This window comes from Hoplias malabaricus, chromosome 6 (genome assembly GCF_029633855.1).
Source record: "Hoplias malabaricus isolate fHopMal1 chromosome 6, fHopMal1.hap1, whole genome shotgun sequence".
Classification (NCBI taxonomy): domain Eukaryota; kingdom Metazoa; phylum Chordata; class Actinopteri; order Characiformes; family Erythrinidae; genus Hoplias; species Hoplias malabaricus.
The window spans coordinates 32,877,939-32,901,785 of NC_089805.1; the positions used below are offsets into that span (position 1 = coordinate 32,877,939).

The 23,847-nt window shown below is 45.6% G+C and overlaps 3 protein-coding genes across 4 annotated transcripts in view; 2 read left to right on the forward strand and 1 right to left on the reverse strand.

Annotated features, from left to right (window-relative positions):
* Nucleotides 1-23,847, reverse strand: part of zgc:85777 — a 36,749-nt gene that overhangs the window by 5,222 nt on the left and 7,680 nt on the right. The window lies entirely within an intron of this gene.
* LOC136699260 (uncharacterized) lies at nucleotides 523-22,586 on the forward strand. Of its 2 annotated transcripts, XM_066673829.1 has the most exons (3): nucleotides 523-793; nucleotides 1,434-2,844; nucleotides 21,824-22,586. In XM_066673829.1, exon 2 carries the CDS (start codon nucleotides 2,110-2,112, stop codon nucleotides 2,698-2,700), a length of 591 nt encoding a protein of 196 aa, XP_066529926.1. In that variant the 5' UTR covers nucleotides 523-793; nucleotides 1,434-2,109; the 3' UTR covers nucleotides 2,701-2,844; nucleotides 21,824-22,586. The 2 variants fall into 2 exon arrangements, with proteins under 2 accessions (XP_066529926.1, XP_066529925.1); XM_066673828.1 differs by lacking the exon at nucleotides 523-793 and having other exon boundaries at nucleotides 803-2,844.
* On the forward strand, nucleotides 19,991-21,961 carry LOC136699379 (uncharacterized). Its single transcript, XM_066674077.1, has 2 exons — nucleotides 19,991-21,129; nucleotides 21,421-21,961. Exons 1-2 carry the CDS (start codon nucleotides 19,991-19,993, stop codon nucleotides 21,959-21,961), a joined length of 1,680 nt encoding a protein of 559 aa, XP_066530174.1.

A 23,847-nucleotide genomic window follows, 5' to 3' on the forward strand; every position in this document is an offset into this window, starting at 1 on the left:
TTTTTGTGATAAAGTAAATCCATTTTAAATTTGATGTCTGCAACACACTTCAAAAAGTTAGGACAAGGGCAAAATAATACTGAGATGTTTATAGAAAATCGACATCACATTGATTTAAAGCATTAAACTACATGCTTGTTAATATAAAAAGTACAAAAGATTGGATTCACCAAATGTGCAGTTTTTGGAAGCAGACATATTTTGTTTCTGTAATGACAAACTCATTTATGATTGATACTGAGCAAAATGTACCTTGGCGTTTGACGTGAAGAAGTGACCAGCATGTGCTCACATTCATCAGATTAAACAGACAGTTGCACCTTGCAACACGAACATCGCGTACTCACAACCAAGGCTACAGAACCAAGCTTACAAGGTTGCTAAAGCTGATAAGACAGGAGAACAAGGCTACAGAACATTGAGCAAGTTCTGTTTCACTGTCCTTACGTCATCGTCAGGAAAAGATAAAACTGTGTGTAACCTTCTCTCAGTGAGAGTGTGCCCGCTGGTTTCATCCAACAACGCACGCTCTCTCTTACTCTTAATAAATCTTTTTGTTACTTGACACAAGAACTGCCTGTCTGATATTTTCAGGTTAAAACTTCCACCACAAACTTGGCGTCACGAACAGGATGACCACGTCGCCTCAGTGAGCGGAGGGAGAAGCTCTGAGGACGCTCTTCGCCTGGAGCAGGTGAACCACTACGGGACCTTGCAAAACCAAGGGAAGACCCTGTGGAGAGACCCGACCGCCGACCACTGAGCGCGTGCGTCATCTGAAGAACTAGAAGTGGTGAGTGACCCTACGCTGTTCTCACAGAGAAGTCACAAGACAGATTAGAGTATATCTAACAAAAGTGTATGCTCTGCTAAAGCCCCTTGTAGAAGGGGAAGGAAAATGCCAATCATACTGAGTTAGATCAGAGAATCTCGCTATTTTACGACGGTAGAACAGTTCATCCGCTCTAAGAGGGAGTGGAAAATAGTAAGCAGGTCCGGACCTCCTTGTGATTTTCTCTTGGTTGTGGGAGCCGTGAAAGGGACCAATAAACAGGCTAGTAGGACTGTGTCAAGAGAACAAAATGGGTGGCCACCAGAGTAAGTATATTTATAGGGAGGGGGACTGGACATCAGCTTTGTGCCACGATATGAGAAAACATTACGGCAATGATGTGACCAAGTATATGCCCTACTGGACGCGGGTTTTCGGGTTTCCCCCTCATGGTTCAATGAGTATTAAATTACTGAGTACGTTAAGAAGTAGAATAAAAACAGGCCCAATGGGAAACTTATAGAGTGATAAGAAATACTGTGAGGAACATAGAGAGGGAATGCTAACCACACTAACCTTTTGGGAAGAGGAAGCAGAGAAGCGGGAGAAAGACCGCACTCGAAATGTACGTAATGATGTCCCTACTAATCAATTGCCTCAGTGTGTATCCAGGAAGGTGGACCCTGACCTCGACTCTGCCCCACCGCGACTTCCCGACCAGAACCCAGCGCCAGCCCCAGCACCGACACCAGTGCCAGCGCCAGCCCCAGCACCGACACCAGTGCCAGCCCCAGCATCGACACCAGCGCCAGCACCAGCATCGACACCAGCGCCAGCACCAGCCCCGACACCCCCTGTCCAAGTACCTGACCGACCAGAGGGGCTGTATTCGGAAGCCAGAGCACTGATGGAGCGTACCACTGCTGACAACCAGACGAAGCAGCCGCCTCCCTACGCGTCCGCGGATTCAAGCACGGATACAGGAATGTACTCTCCGCCCCATACTAGGTCTGGATCACGCGTCCGCACAGATGGAGATTTTTCACCAATAGGAAGAAAGACAGCGGAACCAGTGCTACATTGCCCAATGGTTGAAGTGGCTGGAGCAAGTGGACCCACACTGGTGGTCCGCTACTGGACAGAAACGGACATAAAAGATATCCCGCAAAGTCTGCCCAACCCCCTGAAGGTGGGAGGGTCGCGTGCAGCAGACGAACTGATACCCTTTGTGAATTCGTTTAAACCAACCCAAATGGAATTACGCCGCCTGTACCTCCTTGTTCTCGGATCACAGTTCTCAAAGATCGACCGAGAGTGGGCAAACGGGGACCCAAAAAATGGTCAACCCGAGCCTGGACCATGCGGACAATAATGACTATAGAAAGGTCATAACGGATTTACAAGGGAGACTCAAACAAGCTTTTCCTGCAATGGTCAATTCCTCCCGCATCGCCTCGTGTGTCCAGAAGGACGACGAAACAGTGTCAGACTACGTTGCTCGGCTCACCATGGTCCACACTGAAAGCTGTGGATTAGATAAACCAGTGACATTGGCGATCGGAACCACGGACCGCTCCACATGGGAGTCTTACCTGGTCCAAAGCCTCCTGCTGGGTCTGAAGCCTCAGATTCTCGCAGGCGTAAAGACCACTTGCGTGGGTTACTCAAAGCAGCCCCTGACGATCATCGAGGAGCATGCCAGACACCACAAAACACTACTCCGCGAGCAAGAAAACAAGAGGAACAAGAAAAAGGCGGATGTCCAAGAACAAGCCATGTTAACCATGGTGCAGCAGTTCCAAGCCCAGACCACACGCAGAGGACGTGGGAGAGGCAGAGGAAGAGATCAGAAAAAGAAAGAACGCGACGCGCCTGGAGGACCTGACATGGAGCGACACAATCGATGCTACAACTGCGATAAGCGATAAGGACATTTAGCGCGCGATTGCCCACAACCATCAAAGAATCCAAAATACCCAACCAGCTGGACACCAGCGGATGGCGAGGAGGAATGACGGGCGGAGGAAGGGAACGGGAACACCAGGGAACACACCGACGCATCAGACAAGGAAGTACAATCACCTTATTTACTTTATCAAACGCAATTGCCTAAGAACGCTTTAGATTTGCCTATGGTAACCCTCATTGTAAAAAACAAGCCATTGAAATTTTTAGTAGATAGTGGGGCAGCTCACTCAGTTATTAAAGGGAATGAAATAAATGTGCCACTCACAAACAAATCAATAACGACCATTGGAGCTGGAGGGAGAATGACCAAAGAGCCAGTCTCTGGCCCGCTCCAATGTAGATTGGGAGATAGAAATTTTCAGCACAGTTTCCTGATTTCCATGTGTTGCCCAGTAAACTTACTAGCCAGAGATCTCATGTGTAAACTAAAGTGTAAGCTGGAAAGTACCCCGACGGGATTGTCGGTGGACTTTGCAGAAGAACACCCTGATTTTCAGGGCGTGAGGTACGGATTGGGAGAGCCTCTGTATGTATATGAATGGGAGTTGAAGAGCGGGCATGGAAATCTAGGAGCGACGCTATTAAACGAAGCTAAAGACTTAAATATGGGGACAGCAATGCAGTGGATGCAGCCTGATCAGCTGCATGTCACAGCCACAATAAGTGAAGGGCCAGATAAAGAATTCGAACTAAAGTTCTTTAAGGAAGTGCAGAACGAAGTTATTAGGACTAACACAGTGTACGTGGGCGATACCCTCGCAGGCGCAACAGTCACCCTAAACAGGGACCAAATTGAGCTGTTTGAAGTGTACGACTCCATTCGTCATGTGTCGCTGGGAAAGGCTCCTGTAGTGGATGTTGGTCATACACCCCGATACATATATATATAATTTTATAATTTGTTTTATAGCCTTGACCTTATTCAAACTCCTCCAACCTCTGATATTTGACTTAATGATATTAATTAAGATTTATAATTGGTTTAAGCAATTAAAACATTAATAATTAGTTTGAGAATGAATAATAATCATGCTAAATGAGTTCTTCAGGATTTTCAGAAATTCTAATGAATAAATTGCAAACACTGTGACTTCAAATAATGAGAGTTTTATTAATAAAAAGAAGATATTTAGTTAACATAGCACAACCTTGTAATCTCACGGTGTCCGGCAGGGGGAACTGATTTTGACCTTAAGGTGAGCTAGACACTTCTAACTTGTGACTAAATTGTTGCTAACTAAGGTTAATAAATGGTAAATTATAAAGAGGGTTTGTTTGGACATCAGCTACTGAAAAGGTGTTAAATACGCTAGCTTACTCGTTCGCCGTTTCACCGAGCCGTCGCGTCCTGTTGTTTAATCTCCGTGTCCCGGGGTGTTCTCGTCGTTCCCACGTGGTGAGAAGCAGGCCCGCTTATGGAGGATCTCTTTACAGTCGATTTGAAGACCCTCGATTCCGAGCTGAGCTGCGTTGATCGAGATTTCCCTTCTTCGGTTTTTCACAGGCGTGGCTGGTTTTCCACCGTAGTGGGGAGGCTTTTTCAGAGTATTAGCTAGTCTCGTTGTCCAGCTTTCCAGGATTGATGTCTTCAGGAATCAGCTTATAACGTTAATATATCTGTTATCGATTACTCAAACGGTTGATACCTTACTTTGGCCACAAATAAGTTTCACCCGCCTTGATCATTCGTGAGATCACACTTCGATAGGTAATAAACATAAACAAGATTAAAGGAAAAGAAAGATATTCAAATTACTCGACGTATTAGTAAAACTTCATACTCTTAGCTAATTTCGAGACGTCTCTCGTAAGCTTTTCTGAAGTCTGAGAGGTTTTTCTTTGTTTGTTGTCGGCGTCCTCTATTTTCCAGTTCCTTTCGTGGTCCGTTACTTCTGCAGAGTCCTCGCGACTCTTCAAACTTCGAACTCATTGTCTGTCTTACTGTTTGTCCTTTTCAAGGCTGGCGCGGTCACGCCCTAATGGGAGGCGTCCTCTTTCTGATTGGACGCGAGTCCAGACTCACGTGACTCTCGTGAGGGAGAGAGAGAGAGAGAGAGAGTAGGAGGAGGGGGTTTTGACTCTGTGATTCATACATAAGGAATATGAGTTTCTCGTATCAAAATTCTTATACCTGTTATCAACCTATAACAATGAGTACATTGGACTATTAATATCAGACATTTACATAAGGTCCCATCTTGAGTACATTGTTCACGTCCAATTCGTGATGATACGCTGAAAAATAAAACATTAATCCATTTTCTCTCATTCAGAGACAAAACTGATCTTTGTAATAGAAACAATCGGCATTATACATCATTTCATTAGAAGGTAGGCATTCATCTGAGGGTACAGAAAGTGACATTCATACGTTCGTTTATACACAAATAACTCAGAGATCGGCTATTTTCGCTATTGTCTTGCGGCGACTCCGAGCGAGGTGTAGTTCCGCCAGTGTCCATTTGGTGTCGTTGTTAATCCGTGTTTCAGCTGTTGGTTCACGGGAGTTCACTCGAGGTCACTTTGGTTTGAACATCTGTTGATCTCCGTGAAAGATAAGGATTAGACATTTAGGTGCCATTGTCATAAAAACGGGCCGTAAAAGCTCTCTTCTTTGTTTGAGGTTCCTGTCTCTTTAAGTTAGTTATCTCGACAGTTCCTGTTAGTTAAAAGAGAGAAGGGGGGTGTTGGGGCCATGTGTTACTTAAAAGGGTTCTTTTGATGTCTTTAGATTGGTTGTGTGTGTGGGGGCTGCTATGTTGCAGACGAAAAGTCTTCTGCAGACTGGAAAAGTTTTAATTCAAAACTTTTCATTTCTTGATTGTCCGATATTCATATTTGGCTCATACTCCACTACATTCCCCCCTTTCTTTTCAGTTTTATGGTTCGTCAGGGATCATGGAGCTGAAAAGAACTTTTGCTGTGGAGGAAGGTGAGGTCAGCAAGCATATTCAAACACATTTCCAGAGCTGATGTATTCCTATTAGTGTATGGGTGTATATGGAATGTGTATGTTTGCATGTTGAAGGGATCCTAATTATTTAGGGGCAGGTCTTGTTCAAACGCAACCTCGAGAGCTGATTCTTCGACATGGCCTTCGGCTTCATATCTAAAACTTGGGGGTTCACCTCTCTGGGCTCTCTTATGTCTAACGAATTTGACCATTTTATTAGACCAAGTTTCTAACCTGCTCTGGAGGGCTCGAGTGCGTTTGAAATAGAACCAAGCTATACCAAAGGTCAAAAGATATCCTAATCCTACCAGGGTAACTAGTAAGGTGTCCGGGGTGGACCATGCATAGGTGACAGGCTGAACTGGCCATAGGGGTTGAGACGATAGTTCTCTAAGAGTGTTATCTATGGGGGTTAGGTCAATGACTTGGGTTCCCTCATATTCTAGGCGAGTTAGTGTTTTAGTATCTAGCTCGATGGTGTGTTTGGAGAAGAACTCTGAGATTTCTACGTCGCTCTCATATTGGTCAGGGTTTAGGTGATACAGGGCCAGGTCTCCTACATGTAAGATTGCGTTTACGGGGACGTCTACCCAGAAGGTTTGGCTAGGAAGGAGTACCCTTTCTGAGGTGTCATGTTGATCATAGGTTAGTAGGGCCTCTCTAAAGGGGGTGTTAACCAACCAACGATTTCCAACAATTTCAGCTTGAGTACTGGTTACCAAACGTCGGGGCGTGACGACTACCGGGCATTGAGTATTACTCATCATAGGCTTAAGGCCACAGATCCCATTTGCGCTGTCACGAATGAAAGGTTTGCTAGGGCACAAGTAGTGAATGTCTTTAGTGAGTGTGCACATAAGCAAATTGGGTACCAGATATAGGTCAGGGTTATCGTCTTGGTATGCTACAAGAGATGTTGTTTTCACACGAACGTAGGCAGAATCTTGCCAGAAACCAACGTTGACAACATCTTTCAAACGGTATATGTTTTCAGGCGCCATTATGGGAAGGTTAATAATGAATGCTAATTCTCGGTCTTGAGGATTAACATAAATTGGGATGGCGCTACCTAAGGTATAGGCTAGGTGGGCCTGGAGATCAGTAACTACTTCTCGAGTTGCTGTGGATAAAATCTCCTGTACTAAGGATAGGGGCACCAGGTAAGGAGGGATTCTCCCCATGGCTAGGCTATCTACAGAGGAGCTGATTTCTTGTAGCATATCAGACAATAACATATTCACAAGCTGGATGTGGGCAAGGTCAAGTTGTACTACTGAAAGCATGGAGTTAACCGTCTGGAGCGTTTTGTTCAAAGCGACACTGTGAGCGTTGAGCACTACGACGGTGCCACGTAGGGTTTGCCCAATGGTTTGCAGGTGCTGCTGCTGTTTGTCTAATTGGGTTTTAATGTTCGGAATTTCCGCTTGCAATTCCCCTACTTGACGTTTAACAGTGGCTACATTGACGGCATTGACGGCGGACGTTCCGAGACTCAGTAGTGATCCCACAGTTGCAGCTGCCATTAACAATCCGCCTATGAAGCGTTTAGGTCGTTTATTAAAACCATTTAGTTCTGATTGCGTTACGGTAAACTTTTGTAACTGGCGGAGCATGTGAGTTACGTCGGCTTCAGCATGGCTGATAGCTTCCTCAGTCCATCTAACTCCATTCCGGCCAGTCTGCAGCGTGGTTATCGGTAGGTTTTTGCTACACGCTTCGGCGGGATTCAACCGTACAAATACTCTCTGGGTATGGAGGCGGCAATTAGTGATTAGCAGTCCCGGCTGGTCTTTCAGTATTATTCCTGAGTCAGGACCTGGTTCAATCACTTCAGGGAGCACAGCGGTTCCTAGGGAGCCGACGATCAGGAGAATGAGCAGCGGGGCCATCCTACCGGAAGAGATGCTCATGGTTAGATTTAGGGTATTTACGGCGAGTCGTTTAGATAAATTATAAGAAATTTTCACGATACCCCCCTTTTTGATAAAAATTTCCTAGGGTAAGCACTCTACAATAATTGACGATGAGGGACTAGGGTCTTGCACCCTGAGTGTCCTCAGTCTGGTTAGAAGCTCGTTGCCTGCTAAAGAGTGAGAGAAAAAGGGAAAAGGGATAGGAGAACTAAGGTGTGAGTAGAAGGTTATAGTTGTTTGTTAACTAACACTCTCCCTGCCTTTGGTTCTGCCGTTTATGATCTAACACAAGCGTTAGTATCCCCTACAAGTCCCATGGGGGTTGTGTGTGGTCGGATTTGGTTGCGGTGGACCCATTTGAATTCAGTACTGCCCCGAGCTTTGTTTATTTTGATCCTGTAAACAACGGGGGACAGTTTGTCTGTTATCTTGTAGGGACCGGACCATCGGGGTAGGAATTTGCGGGCCAAATTCCCCCCTGTTTTTCGCGACCTTCCAACAGGTTGGATAAAGATGTAGTACCATACTTTGTCCCCTATTTGGAGTTCATCGTGGGATGCTTTGTGATCATAGTACGCTTTGCGACCTTCTGCACTTCTTTCCAGTTTCTGCTGGGCAAAGGCGAAAGTAGCTTTGAGGTGTTTCTGCAGGTCCTCCATATACTGATGAGTGGTGTAGGCTACGGCTATGCTAGCTTCACCTGGCTGATATAACAGATGTAGAGGCAGAGTCATTTGTCTCCCTGTCATCAACTCAAAGGGTGAGACCCCGACCGCGTCGTGTGGGGTCGCCCGTATGGCCATCAGTACGAGGGGGAGTTTGACATCCCAGTCTCGTTGGTTTGCTGCTACGTACTTTTTCAGTATGCTAACAACAGTTCGGTTGGCTCGCTCTACCTGACCTGAGCTTTGAGGATGGTAGCTAATGTGAAGGCTGGCTTTTACTCCTAAGAGTTGCCAGAGCTGCTGCATGACCTCAGCTGTGAAATGTGTCCCTCTGTCAGAGTCGACACGGCTGGGTAGGCCAAACCGTGAGAAGACATGGTTCATCAGTAAGTATGCAGTGGTTAGTGCTGTGTCATTCGGTGCGGGGAGGCATTCTACCCATTTAGTGAATGCACACGTGACTGTGAGGAAGTACTTGTTACCTCTTACTGTTCGAGTGAGTGGTCCAACCCAGTCTATCTGGAGGTTTGACCAAGGGAAGGATACTCCTTTCTTTTGCAAGGGGGCTCTATGAAGAGGATTCGAGGGTTGAAATTGGCAACATACCAGACAGCCTTTAATGTAGTCAGCCACATCTTTTACCATGTGGGGCCAATATGCCACCTGCTTGAGCGCATGGTGTGTTGCTTTGACCCCTTTGTGTCCCGCAGATGGGGAGTCATGGGCGTGCATCAGCATCACCCCCCTGTGGCACTGAGGAACCACGAACGTAGGTGAAGTGTGCGAGTCAGTGGCATGAACTAGCAAGCCTTTGACGACTTGGAGGGACGCTTTGGCGCCGTATAGGTCTTTAAGGCCTGGTATGGTGTCAAGATCTTGTGCTGCGATGGGATTAGTAGAAGGGTCAGAGACATGGCTAAGCATTTTAGAAATGGATGGGTCTCGAGCTTGGAGAGTAACTAAGTCAGCGTCCGAAAAAGCAGGGTTAATAGAGACAATGGTAGTTTTGGCATTGTCAGGCGACGCCTTTGTTATAGTTCGAGACCGTGTGACAGCTAGGACTTCGATGTCGGGTGGGTTTGGAAAAAGGGAGGGATCGAATGTCCACGATGTGCCTTCGCGGGCCCCTTGCTTGGCTAAGCTATCTGCTTGATCATTGAATTCTTTGTCATCTCCCGGGACTCGGGAGTGACCCTTCACTTTCTTCCAGTAGATCTGCAGGTCATGTGTGTCTACCAAGTGTTCGCATGCCGCGAAAAGCTCTTTGTGTTTAACTGGCTTTTTGTTTGACGTGGTGTAGTTGTTGGTTTTCCACAGTCTCAAGTGGCATGTGAAGCTTAGGCGCGCGTAGTTGGAGTCTGTGCAGATCACCAACGTTTTTATGCTTTTCTGGACTGCAGACTGGATTGTGATAAGAATTCCTGCTATTTCAGCATATTGGGAGGACTGAGCACCCAATTTGAAACTTAGGGGTTCGTGAGGCCATCCGTTTATTCCGATAATACCCACCCCTGCCATCAGGGTGTGTTCTCGGCGGAACGAACAGCCATCTACATATGCAGTGACAAGGTCTTTGCATGTGTTAGGATCAAAATAGTGGTGGTTAGCCACGGTGGGTAAGAGGGTTTCTGGAGTTTGTGGCACTTGGGAAGGAATGTTTCCTTCGCATCGCCTGCAGGAAGCAAGGCCTGTGCCTAGGGGGCTCTTGTAGTTTTGCGCGTAACGCACCTCTAAGTCAAAGCTTTGGAGAGCCATTAGCCATGACGCTACTCGAGCGTTAGTTACTACACCCTCTCGAATTCGTTGGCTGTTTAGGAAAGTGACTGGTTGATGATGAGTTTCAACAATCACCTTCTGACCACCTAGGTAGTTGGAGAAATGTTTGACTGCCCACACTGTTGCTAGTAGTGCTTTTTCGCAGTCACTGTATTTGTTTTCGGCAGCCAGCATAGTTTTACTAGCATAGGCTATGACACGTTTGTCTCTATCGTGTAATTGATACAGACCGGAGCTGAGACAGTGGTTCGAGAACCCTACTTCTAGGTAGAATTCTTTGCTACTGTCAGGATAGGCAAGGCATGGGGCCGTGCACAGTTTCGATTTTAGTGCCTGCATGGCGTGTTCCTGGGCTTCGCCCCAGGTGAACGGAGTGTCCTTTTTCAGGAGGTCATAAAGTGGACGAGCTAGGTCCGCATAGTTCTCTATGAATTGTCGTGAGTAGTTGCATACTCCTAAGAAACTGCGGAGTTCCTTAAGGTTGGTGGGTGCTGCGAGGTTTGTTACCCCTTGCACTCGACTCACTTGTGGTTCAACACCATCAGTGCTTACGAGCAGACCGACGTAATTCACTTTTGTTCTGCACCACTGACATTTGGAGAGTGATATTTTCGCACCTGCTGTTGTAAGCTGGTCAAGAACATGATCAATCTCGTCAATGTGTGCTTGTAGGGAGTGGTTACGCATGAGTATGTCGTCCACATATATGAGGGTGCCTCGCTCGCGGGCATCAGGGCATGCTTTGTTTAAGAAAATATTAAACTCCGCGGGTGAGTTGGCATATCCAAAAGGGCACCTAGTGAATGTGTACTGTCGGTTTGCGAAAGTGAAAGCGAGCTTGTGTTGGTCTTCTGCTTGCACCGGGATGGTCCAGAAGCCAGAGGCTACATCGATGGTGGAAAAGTATTTAGCGTTTCGGACCGAGGGAAGCTCTTGCTCCAATTGTGTCATCGGCCATCGAGACAAGGGAACCTGTTGATTTAGTTTCCGATAGTCGATGGTTAAGCGCCATTTACCATTTGGTTTTATGACGGGCCATAATGGTGCCGAGTACGTGCTGTTACAGGGTCGAATTATGCCCTTTTCCAGCAAGTCATTAATGATTTCTTGTACCGGTTCATAGGATGCCAACGGAATTTTGTATTGGCGGACAAACGTGGGTGGTGCTCCCGGACGAGTGGGAATACGTACTGAATGAATGTCAGTGAGACCACAGTCCGTTGAATCTTTGGAAAAAGATTTTTGATATTTAAGGAGCACTTCACAGAGTTTCTCACGTTCTTCTTTGCTTTGGAGGGCGTCGGCCTCCTTTAGAACTTGTTCGACTTGGATACGAAATTCGGAGTCAGATAGTTCTTTCGAAGTACGCGGATTTGAAGTGTTTTCTCCCGCTTCGGGAAGAAGAGATGGTTCCCGGGAGGATTCCGGGGATGAATCTATGGAAAGGACCGTGATCGTCATTTGATTGTCGTCAGCGAGATCTATCCTGCAAATGGCATCATTACTCATGTCCAGAGCTGAGAAGAGAGCAACAGCTCGTGTCGGATGAGTGTAGAACACCTTTGATTCTGCATGATCAAGAAGCAGGGATTCAGGCATTGGTCCTATGATCGGAATTCGCAACTCGAAGTCATGGAATTTCGTACTGACTAACCAACCCAGAGGAGATGAGTGAGGGATCGTCAAGGGTTGAGTGGTTTCGTTCCGTACGAATAGATAGGTGGATCTTGCTCGCGTCTCCACCAAAGGTGTGGCTTCGAGGGTGAGGCCTAGTTCGAAGAACTGAGGTGACGGTTGGAAAAGTGCATGCGCGTGGCTTAAGTGTTGGCCAGGTCGCATGACTAAGCGGATGGGTACATTTGCTGCGTTCGCAGGTACCACAAGTGAACCTTGGTTAGTGACCTGACATACCTCGGGAATAGTTTGTCCTGAGCCTAGGTTGCTGAGATCGGAGGACCAGGTTTCCGTTGAAACATCAGTCAAAGACCACAGTACACTATTGAGGGTGTCTACGTGGACGTCGAGGCGCACCAAGAAGTCACTACCAATGTAAACGTCGTGCGGCAAGTTAGGGACGACTAAGAAATAATGGGTGATTACCCTTTTGTTCCACTGGACGGTTAAAGCGCAAATTCCATCAGTGGGTGACATTGCTTTTGATGCCAGGTTAAGAGGAAAGCGACAAGGACTGCTCACCAAAGGAATATTTGGTTGAGTGAGGCGCAGAGTGTTAAAGAGGGTTTGGCTTATGGCGGACTGGTCGGCCCATAGAGCCAGAACTGCATTGTCTACACGATAGTCCTGCATTGTGAGACCATTCACGATGGGAAGGCCTGGAGCGTCTGTTGTGGACGGCTGTGTGAAAGTGCACAGGAATGTGTTCCGTTGTTCTAACATGGCACTAGGGGGCCAGGGAGAGACTGCTGTCTCTGGTGTGGCTGCCATGGGCTCAGTTTCCTCTTCCTCGAAGTGAGGGATCTGACTGGGTGGATCTCCTATTGATTCAGGCCGGATTTCGAGGCGGCAACACTGAGCTTCCCGGTGGTATGGGGTGCAGATGGGTAACGGCTCACGCACTTGTGCCCAGATCTTTGACCTTTTGAAGTCAATCAGTGGTTCGAAGCGATTAAGGAGATCTTTGCCGATGAGGAAGGGAATTGTTTCGAGAGGAGACACATGGACTGGATGCACTAAGGTCATTGGTCCAATGGCTAAGTGTATTAGTGCCATAGACTGGATAGTGAGGCCTGCATGTGAATACGGCTGAATTTTAAGAGGGCAGTTTTGGAGCTGTATCTCGCGATTTTCACGCCGCGCAATGGCTCGAACCTGGTGGAATAAGGCGGAAGACATGAGCGTGACATCTGATGCAGTGTCCAATAGGGCCTCATGTACTAGCCTTCTTTCCACAATGGTGGACAGGTAGAATTTGCGTGCAACCCCTTTTTCCGTTAGGTGTCCCATGAATTGTCGGACGGGTGTGTCGCCTTCAATGACTGAGGGGTCATTTGGCGTTAAACCTTCTTTACCGTCTAACTGAACAACCAAAACAGCACTGGAGGGTGGTTGCAAGTCACCCCCCTGTATCATCGGGTTTTCAGTGTTTGTTTGGGTCACTAGGAGATTGCGCGGTGCGCTAGAAGACGGAGCTTCGCTTGTCACTTCTCCTACATAACTCTCTAACATCTTTGGGGTGTTAGAGGATGGCTTTGGGTTAGACCGCGAAGAGGTGATAGAAAGAACGTCAGGTTTTTTCTTTTTCTCTTTGCAAATCATTGCAAGCATTCGGCGGATGTCCTCTAACTCCTTAGAGCTGGGTTCCGTGCCTTTAAGCTTGTCTTTAGTGTGATTTTCTTTATTTTGATACCAGTATTTCTCTTTCTTTTCTCTATAGGAATTAGAAAGCTGGTTCGGAGCTGTTCGCTCATATCCCTTATGGGGATGTGATGGTTTTCCACGGCCCGCACCGCGGTTTTCTATAGGGTGATAGTCACGACCATACCCAGCCCTGTCCCGAGGGTTCCAGAAATCTTTGTCGTGATTTCTGTCTGGCCTGCGAGGAGGGTAGCGCTTGTATTGGTGTGAGGGCGGATGAGGTTTCGGGCCCTCACTGGTCCACGGAGTGGAGGAAGGGTCCAGGGCGGATCTTTGTGGATCGGCCTGGGTGGCACCTTCTAACTCTAAATGTGGGGAACTGGAGTCGACATTGAAGACTTGGGGTGTTTCGGACCGCCTGTTGGGAATTTGTTGGGTTTTGAGGAAACCTCTGAGTGCTAAATCACGCAGCTGCCTGCTAGACAGGGTGCGAGGGCAAGCTGAGACTCCCAACTGATGACTGGTGTGGGGATGGAGGTTTTGGATAAATAGTGATTTGAAATTTAACTCTTCCTCCATTCCGGAGTCATTTCTAGGTCCGAAGTACGCCTGTCTGAGTCGATTATAATATTGCTGAGGGGATTCCTGGCGTTGCTGTTTTATGTTCAAAGCAGCGGCCAGTCCGGTCTGTGACAGGTGATTGGAGAATTCTTCCTCCAATGCTTGGCACAGCACATCATATCGCGCTTTTACATAGTCTGGCTGACGTTCAATGAAGTTACTGACGTCTCGGTTGGAGGTCAGTTTAATCACATATAGTCTGTCATCTATGGTGATCCCGGGGAACCTTTGGAGGTAGAAGTCAATATCTTTTAGGTAGGAAAAGATATCATTAGAACCGTCAGGTTTGGGATCAAAGCGGGTTATATTACGCGCGATTTTATCTAGGTCCTTGTATGAGGGACCATGAGAGGGTAAAGGTTGAGGGGACCAGACACTGGGTTGCAGTGCTCTGGGTCTAGCAGGGCGTTGTAAGGGACGACTGACAGGAGACACAGGGGAGGGGGAAATACCCGTTGATACCAGAGGAGGTGCTGCAGCAGCTCTAAAGGTTACGGTCCCTGAGTCTGGTTCCTGATCCTCACTATCTTCCTGCTGGTCCTGTCTTCCTATAGCGGCACTAGGTGGCACATCGGGTGTGACCTGGGGCAGCGTGTTCCCTTCAGCTATTTCGCTTTGAAGTCGACTTAGCTCTGCTTCTACCTTTGCCTGCTGTCGCCTTGATACCTCAAGCTCACGTTCGCTGGCTCTGAGCTGTACTACAGCGAGGAGGGCTATCTGACCTAATGCCTCAGTTAGGGGCTTGCCCTTGAGGATGTCGGTTAAGTGGTTCTCTACCCACTTAGCCACCATGTGGTCACGATGGGCCTGTGAGGTTTTCTGCACGGTTTCTGCGAGTCCAGGCATCACATCGCTGGTGATGCTGGTCAGAACAGAGAATGCCTCATCCCACAAACCTTCTACATATACTTCCGAAGAAAAAGTCCCTTCGGCCATGTTAGCTGTGTTTTAACTGCGAGGTGTAACTTACTTCTATTTAGTTAGGATTAATTCCGTTAATCCCTTTTCTAACTAAATCTGAACTAAATTCACCTGTACCGAGTGCTCTAAGAGTAACTGCTAGTATGTATGGTGTTAGAGTTCACTTGTGAATCTCTAAGGGAAGTCTGTTAGTATGAGAGGGTGGAGTGAAAGTTGCTATGCGCAAGTGAATACAAGAAGAGAGAAAAAATTAACGAAAAAATTTTCAATAATTAAAATTATTAAAATTTTGAATTAAAGAATTGTCGAAAAATTTGGATTAAAGAATTTTAAATTAAGTGAAATTTATTACTACATATAATTTCCAATTAAGGAATTATGAAAGTAAAAGAATTTTCCAAATGAAAGAATTATTAAGAATAGCAAGATTAAAAGACTCTCTCTTTTAACTGCGTTTGTGATCTGGTATCAAGTTAAAGTGTCAATCTCTAATTATTGCACGCTGTCTGCTGTAGTTGTATCAACTTATTATGCTTCCAAGCCTTTACTTGTAATTATTCAGATGTGCAGAGTTTAGAGACAGCCACTAGAGCTGTGATACCAGGTCTTATCAGTGTGAACTGGTCGACAATTTCAATTGCGATAGTAAGTTTTCTCCACCAGAGGGTACTGAAGGTAAGTCTGAATGGCAACAGCGAGCTTCAGTATTTAAGTTGAACTTAAATTGTAATACCAGACTAGGACACCAGAGGGCGACAAGCAAGTTACAATGCAATAGCAGCAATGGACACCAGTCGGCGCTGGTGAGAGTCCCAATAGACACGGTACCAGCAGATACACTAACACAAATGGGAATTTCCACTGTAGCGGGAAGTTTCAACACTAGAGGGTGTTATCAGATTAAAATCTAAAATGGAATAAAGATTTTAAACGCTCAGATACTCTATCAAAAAAATAAAAATTAAAATTTTAAAAGGGGAACAGAGATTTTACACTAAGGTATTTTTAAAAGAATTTCATCTGTAATGACAACTTTTAAACACCAGAGGGCTGCTAAACACTTATGTTGTCTCGGCGGACAACCTCCCAACCACTAGAGGGTGTACGGGAATCAAACGTCAAGGGTAGCACCGCTTGACCACAAGGAGGAGCAAGGGAGGACACGCTTCAATAGACGCTAGTTATGAAGTATTTTTCCCTGCAATTACGCACTTATACCACAAGAGGGAATTTGTCTTCCTCTGTTTTGGGGGCGTTTTGAATTTCCCTCCTTAGTTTCAGCTCCGCCCCTTCAAAGGGGTTCGTTCCTTTCTGAATATGATTTCAGTTTAACAGGAACAGCTGACGAGAGCAGACTGCTCTTCATACAAGCCGTATTTTCGGCTGTTTAATAACCTCCCAATCGCCTAGCGCGCGATCTCGTTATTAACGCTGGTAGCGACCCAGTTTAAAACGAACGGGGGTATTCGGTTCGGTGGTCTCTCTTCGCCGGGATTTCGCGGCGGGAGGTCGAATCCGACGGCAAAGTCTCACAGCGGAATTTCGCGCAGTTCAGACGTGCCCAGGCCTCAATTTAATGCATGCAAAATGGCGCAGAGCCGCGCTCTTTCAAAAACAACCAAGCTTATTTTCTAACCGGTATATATCACAGAACAGTTTTTCAGCAGTAACAAACACAACACGAAATTACCCACATCAAGCTTTGAATCTCAATCGTTATTCAGCAACACAAACAGCGGAAAGTATTTCATAAACCCAAGCTGATATTCAGTGTTTTGCAGTTTGTTCATTAAAAGCCTTTTTCCTGCCTCGCGTGGGCGCCAATAAAATATATATATTTTATATGTAGTGGATGTTGGTCATACACCCCGATACATATATATATAATTTTATAATTTGTTTTATAGCCTTGACCTTATTCAAACTCCTCCAACCTCTGATATTTGACTTAATGATATTAATTAAGATTTATAATTGGTTTAAGCAATTAAAACATTAATAATTAGTTTGAGAATGAATAATAATCATGCTAAATGAGTTCTTCAGGATTTTCAGAAATTCTAATGAATAAATTGCAAACACTGTGACTTCAAATAATGAGAGTTTTATTAATAAAAAGAAGATATTTAGTTAACATAGCACAACCTTGTAATCTCACGGTGTCCGGCAGGGGGAACTGATTTTGACCTTAAGGTGAGCTAGACACTTCTAACTTGTGACTAAATTGTTGCTAACTAAGGTTAATAAATGGTAAATTATAAAGAGGGTTTGTTTGGACATCAGCTACTGAAAAGGTGTTAAATACGCTAGCTTACTCGTTCGCCGTTTCACCGAGCCGTCGCGTCCTGTTGTTTAATCTCCGTGTCCCGGGGTGTTCTCGTCGTTCCCACGTGGTGAGAAGCAGGCCCGCTTATGGAGGATCTCTTTACAGTCGATTTGAAGACCCTCGATTCCGAGCTGAGCTGCGTTGATCGAGATTTCCCTTCTTCGGTTTTTCACAGGCGTGGCTGGTTTTCCACCGTAGTGGGGAGGCTTTTTCAGAGTATTAGCTAGTCTCGTTGTCCAGCTTTCCAGGATTGATGTCTTCAGGAATCAGCTTATAACGTTAATATATCTGTTATCGATTACTCAAACGGTTGATACCTTACTTTGGCCACAAATAAGTTTCACCCGCCTTGATCATTCGTGAGATCACACTTCGATAGGTAATAAACATAAACAAGATTAAAGGAAAAGAAAGATATTCAAATTACTCGACGTATTAGTAAAACTTCATACTCTTAGCTAATTTCGAGACGTCTCTCGTAAGCTTTTCTGAAGTCTGAGAGGTTTTTCTTTGTTTGTTGTCGGCGTCCTCTATTTTCCAGTTCCTTTCGTGGTCCGTTACTTCTGCAGAGTCCTCGCGACTCTTCAAACTTCGAACTCATTGTCTGTCTTACTGTTTGTCCTTTTCAAGGCTGGCGCGGTCACGCCCTAATGGGAGGCGTCCTCTTTCTGATTGGACGCGAGTCCAGACTCACGTGACTCTCGTGAGGGAGAGAGAGAGAGAGAGAGAGTAGGAGGAGGGGGTTTTGACTCTGTGATTCATACATAAGGAATATGAGTTTCTCGTATCAAAATTCTTATACCTGTTATCAACCTATAACAATGAGTACATTGGACTATTAATATCAGACATTTACATAAGGTCCCATCTTGAGTACATTGTTCACGTCCAATTCGTGATGATACGCTGAAAAATAAAACATTAATCCATTTTCTCTCATTCAGAGACAAAACTGATCTTTGTAATAGAAACAATCGGCATTATACATCATTTCATTAGAAGGTAGGCATTCATCTGAGGGTACAGAAAGTGACATTCATACGTTCGTTTATACACAAATAACTCAGAGATCGGCTATTTTCGCTATTGTCTTGCGGCGACTCCGAGCGAGGTGTAGTTCCGCCAGTGTCCATTTGGTGTCGTTGTTAATCCGTGTTTCAGCTGTTGGTTCACGGGAGTTCACTCGAGGTCACTTTGGTTTGAACATCTGTTGATCTCCGTGAAAGATAAGGATTAGACATTTAGGTGCCATTGTCATAAAAACGGGCCGTAAAAGCTCTCTTCTTTGTTTGAGGTTCCTGTCTCTTTAAGTTAGTTATCTCGACAGTTCCTGTTAGTTAAAAGAGAGAAGGGGGGTGTTGGGGCCATGTGTTACTTAAAAGGGTTCTTTTGATGTCTTTAGATTGGTTGTGTGTGTGGGGGCTGCTATGTTGCAGACGAAAAGTCTTCTGCAGACTGGAAAAGTTTTAATTCAAAACTTTTCATTTCTTGATTGTCCGATATTCATATTTGGCTCATACTCCACTACACTCCGCATAAGGAATGGAAGGACGTGGGTACATGGTTAAACACAGTAGTGTTGAAGGTTACAGACTGGCGTCCTGTGGAGGGACCACTGCCCATCATGCACAGCCGTTGCACAAATATATATAAAATAGTCACACCTTACCTGTTCCATGCGCACAGAGTGGTCACATTGGCAGCAAATGATACACTGTCCATGGTAACAGAGATAGTTTTGCCAACAGACCTAGCAGATATCCCAGATACCCTCTGGGCAAAAGGTAAAAATGATGTGGGCCTCATTAGGAATTGTGAACCCGTTGTGATAACCCCAAAGAGCACATACAGACCCAAACAGAACCAGTACCCCTTACGGAAGGAGGCACTGGAAGGTATTAGGCCAGTACTCGAGGCACTAAAAGAGGCAGGAGTAATTATCCCATGCCCATCTTCCCCAGTCAGAACACCTATCTTCCCAGTTAAGAAACCAGGGGGAGATAACTGGCGTTTTGTTCAAGATTTGCAGGCTGTAAATGCTGCAGTTCACGCTAGAGCCCCAGAGGTACCCAACCCACACACCATCTTATCATCCATCCCGCCTGACACACAATGGTACACAGTTGTGGACTTAGCAAACGCTTTTTTTAGCGTTCCAGTGCATCCTGATAGCCATTTCTGGTTTGCTTTCCAATTTGAGGGTAAACCCTACACCTTCACCAGGCTATGTCAGGGATATTGTGAGTCCCCTACCATTTACAACGGAGCGTTGAAACAAAGCTTAGATGGTTTAGTTCTTCCTGGGGGCGTTTCCCTCCTACAGTACGTGGATGACCTGCTTATAGCTGCCCCCACGAGAGAACTTTGTGTTGTAGCATCTCATGACCTCCTGCTGCACTTGGCTAAGGAGGGGCACAAAGCGTCTCTTAAAAAACTGCAATATTGCAAACAGGAAGTGACTTTTCTGGGCCACATCCTGACAGGTACCACTCATACACTGTCAGCAGAACGAGCGGCAGCGATTGCAGCCATACCTAAACCGCAAACCAAAAAACAAATGCTTTCATTTTTAGGAACTACATCTTACTGTAGAGCGTTTATACCATCTTATGCTCAGGCTGAGGGCCCCTTGTGAAGGGAACTAGCTCTTCCAGACTGGTCTGGACTGCAGAGGCAAAAAAGGCATTCACTAACCTTAAACAAACACTGCAAACTTTTCCAGTTCTAGGAGTCCCCGACCCAGACAAACCCTACCACCAGATGGTGGATGAAAAAGAGGGCTATATGACTTCTGTCCTGTGCCAACAGCACGGACCACACAAACGCCCGGTTGCCTATTTTTATGCAAAATTGGATGCAGTTGCACAGGGACTGCCAGCTTGCCACCGAGCAGTGGCAGCTGCGGAAAAAGCAGTCTTAGCATCACGGGACATTGTTGCTTACTCTCCACTTACACTCCTAGTACCACATGTAGTTCACAGAATATTGCAGGACCAGAAGGTCTCACACTTGTCGGCGCAGCGATGGCTGAGGTATCACACTACATTGCTAGACATGCCAAACATCACAGTAAAACGCTGCACCTCCCTAAATCCAGCAACCCTGCTCCCTACGGCCGAGGACGGGGAACCACATGACTGTGTGGCAGTACTGACTGAAACATGCACACCCAGACTAGACCTGAAAGACGAACCTCTCACTAACCCTGATCTTGTTTTGTTTGTAGATGGATCAGCTTCCAGAGACCGACACGGCGTGAATAAGGTTGGATGTGCGGTTGTGACTGCTTCAGAGGTCTTAGTGGCTAAACCCTTGCCATCCACATATTCGGCCCAAGCCGCCGAACTGGTAGCCCTAATCGAGGCATGTAAACTCGCAGAAGGTAAGTCAGCGACGGTTTTCACGGATTCCAGATATGCTTGGGGCGTGGCCTCAGATTTTGCTGCAATCTGGAAACACCGTAAATTCCTGACTAGCAATGGTACACACATTAAACATCACCAGTTAGTGGCCGAACTCCTGGAGTCTATCCTACTACCCAAAGAATTAGCTATAGTTAAGTGTGCGGCTCACCAAAAGGGAACTGGTTACATCACCAAGGGTAATGCAAAGGCAGACCTTGCTGCGAAAGCAGCAGCACTCAAACCCCACATCCAAGCCTCCGCTATTCCTGTGACTAACCTTACCGTATCTCTTGCAGATATCCAGTCTTCAGCCACGGCAGCTGAAATAAGGAGGTGGAAACAAGACAAGTGTTCACTGACCCCACAAGGTTGGATGCATGCACCAACAAACAAACCCTGCCTACCCAAAGCATACGCGAGAGGCCTGATTAAGATTGTACATGGGCGTAGCCACATGTCCAAAGGGGGGATAGTGGACACTTTGAGAAAGCAGTGGTACGCTCCAGGCCTCACGAACTTAACCCATAAATTTTGTTCTCAGTGTCTGATATGCGCACAACACTCTGCGAAAGCAGCACATGCGCAAACTTCCACAGCGGGCCACCCGCCCGCAACAGAACCATTCCAGCACTGGCAAATTGATTTTGTAGAACTGACTCAGGCAGAGGGAAAGAAATACATGTTGGTTTGCGTATGTATGTTCAGCAAGTAGACGGAAGCTTTTCCCACAGGTAAACAGGACGCACAAGCTGTTACGAAAATGTTGTTGAGAGAAATAATCCCCAGGTGGGGTCTTCCAACCCGCATCTCGAGCGATAACGGCACCCCATTCGTACAACGAGGTCTGATTGATCTGACCAAGTACCTAGATATAGACATGAGAAAACATTGCAGCTACCACCCTGCCAGTGCAGGGGCGGTGGAACGAATGAATGGCACATTGAAGAATGGATTAGCCAAAATGCACCAGGATACAGGGTTATCCTGGGTCAAATGCTTACCATTAGTGTTGTGGCAGATAAGAACCAGACCTCAACCAAAAACAGGCCTCAGCGCTTTTGAGATAGTGTTTGGAAGACCTCCCAATATTGGGGTGGGACCACCCCTACAGGACCAAGTCCTACTGTCCGACACTTTGGTAGCTTACTGCTCAAAACTCTACACAATCTTGTCTGATATCTATCCACAGGTAAAAGCTGTCCTGCCGAGCCCAGCTGACCAGTTCCTGCACGACTTCAAACCAGGCGATTGGGTGCTGATTAAGGATCTAAGAAGACAACACTGGAAAGACACCAGGTGGAGAGGACCGTACCAAATGCTCCCGTAACCAGACGTATAAGCAGTCAATCCCAGCAGAATCAGCTGACTTACATCGCAACACTGCCCCTCCCGGACGAGGATGCCTTGGAGTTGGGAGACCTGTTCGATGGACCACCTGTTTCTGTTTAATAAAACACTCGTTTATGTTCACATGTGCATAGTGAATTTGTAGAAATACGCTTACTCATATACAATGCAGCACACGCGATTGCCTAGTAAAATTCAGCGACAAGCTGACTTAGGACGCTTACACCATATTATCATAGCCATATCTAGTGGGACTGTTTTAAGGTAAATTTTGATAGTATCATAGGGGGGATTGTAATGACAAACTCATTTATGATTGATACTGAGCAAAATGTACCTTGGCGTTTGACATGAAGAAGTGACCAGCATGTGCTCACATTCATCAGATTAAACAGACAGTTGCACCTTGCAACACAAACATCGCATACTCACAACCAAGGCTACAGAACCAAGCTTACAAGGTTGCTAAAGCTGATAAGAACATTGAGCAAGCTCTGTTTCACTGTCCTTATGTCATCGTCAGGAAAAGATAAAACTGTGTGTAACCTTCTCTCAGTGTGCCCGCTGGTTTCATCCAACAACGCACGCTCTCCCTTACTCTTAATAAAATCTTTTTGTTACTTGACACAAGAACTGCCTGTCTGATATTTTCAGGGTAAAAACTTCCACCACATTTCTCATCAAATATTTTGCCAAACATTATGAGAAAATTTTCAAATAATTCAAACAGGACCGTTTTATGGCTGGATGCCAATGTTGAATGAATATGACTTTCATGCCCTCAAATGACAGTGCTCAAGTAACATCTCAGATGCTCCAAAAAACATTAGAAATAGGTTCTGTGGTCAGAAGTCCGTGTTTCAGCTTTTTGTCATGTGTTCCGTGCTACTGACAAAAAAGACCATTCAGACTGTTATTAGCAATAGGTGCAAATGCTTACATCTTCCAAAGTATGGGGGTTACATTAGTGACTATGGCATGAGTGACTAGCATATGTGAGAATCAATGTGGAGGTAAAGAATGGGTGGGATATGCTGCCAGCAAGATGATGTACACTCCTGGAAAGTGAGTTGATGGTTATTCCAGCAAATCAAATCAAATTGAGTCAAATTTATTTCTCAAATACATAGAGAGACAAGGTTCAATTAGCAGTGGAATGCTTGATCTCATTCTCTAGGCGTTACAACAACATGGCTTAATAGACACAGAGTGTGAGGGCTTGACTGACTTCCCCCAGTCTAGATCTGTCTTCTATCACTTATCATAAACAGGAGAATCAGGTAACGGCAAACACACACTGCTGAGTAGCTGAAGTCTTGCATGAATCCACAATGGGCAAAAATTCCACTTGGTACCAAGAAAAGGGTTCCTTATCCTGGATTATGGAAATGTCAACAGATTTATAAAATTAATTTCAAATATCATGTTTGAAACACAGTGAACAACAAAAATTGTTAGTTTGAGTAATAAAGGCTAAAATTATGAACTTCAATATGATTAATAATAAATAAATAAAATATGACCTGTTCTGCATTTAACACTGAACTTTCTATTTAATTTAAAACCACTTAGTTATCATACAAGACTTGAAATATGTGGCTTAACCTCCACTGGTTAGTAGATTAAAAGGGTTTTTTAGCTATTAAAAACATGATAGGAAAGTGGCATGTATTTTTCTTGGGGCACTAAGAAGAGGCAGGCTTTGGGAGAGGAAACAGGTTTCAGACAGCTGTGGATAGATAAGGCTACTGCATTGATGTAGCCTCAAACAGCAACCAGGCAGAAGAGGAAAGAGCCTCGGCTTCAGTGATTCAATGAAAATATTCCAATAGGATAACATTTTAAGAAAAAGAGAAAAACTGTCTA

What these genes read in the sequence shown, in the direction of transcription:
- LOC136699260 (XM_066673828.1), top strand. Translation starts at nt 1,332, where the DNA reads ATGCTAACCACACTAACCTTTTGGGAAGAGGAAGCAGAGAAGCGGGAG.
- LOC136699379 (XM_066674077.1), top strand. Translation starts at nt 19,991, where the DNA reads ATGGTGGATGAAAAAGAGGGCTATATGACTTCTGTCCTGTGCCAACAG. An exon ending in GACACTTTGAGAAAGCAGTG is followed by an intron (nt 21,130 to 21,420) that starts GTACGCTCCAGG and finishes AATAATCCCCAG; the next exon opens with GTGGGGTCTTCCAACCCGCA.